Here is a 207-nt window from a genome sequence, read left to right as displayed (position 1 = left end):
CCCCCCCTTTCCCCCCCTCCATCTACATTCACAGTACCTGCAAGAATACCAGGAGCAGTACATGTACAACGAGGTTGCTGCCGTGCCAACTCCCATGGAGGCATGAATGTGGGGAGCATGCAGCACATGCAAACCGACCGACACGACAATCTACAATCATGAGGAGTAGCTCAACGACAGCAATGAAGCGTTGGGCAATCAGAGTAT

The 207-nt window shown here is 52.7% G+C and overlaps 1 protein-coding gene across 1 annotated transcript in view; it reads left to right on the top strand.

The window, feature by feature from the left end:
* The window catches only part of F751_1446 (RuvB-like 2), a gene marked incomplete at both ends in the record, with an annotated part of 3,007 nt that extends 2,901 nt beyond the window's left edge, over nt 1–106 (top strand). The window contains one exon of the mRNA XM_011400426.1: nt 35–106. Within this exon, the coding sequence (XP_011398728.1) occupies nt 35–106 (72 nt within the window). The remainder of the gene's footprint in view (nt 1–34) is intronic.
* Between the last annotated feature and the right edge of the window lie 101 nt (nt 107–207).

This window comes from Auxenochlorella protothecoides, assembly GCF_000733215.1.
Source record: "Auxenochlorella protothecoides strain 0710 unplaced genomic scaffold scaffold14, whole genome shotgun sequence".
Lineage (NCBI taxonomy): Eukaryota > Viridiplantae > Chlorophyta > Trebouxiophyceae > Chlorellales > Chlorellaceae > Auxenochlorella > Auxenochlorella protothecoides.
Note: the sequence above shows the minus strand (reverse complement) of the source record. Positions and strands in the feature narration are given on the sequence as shown.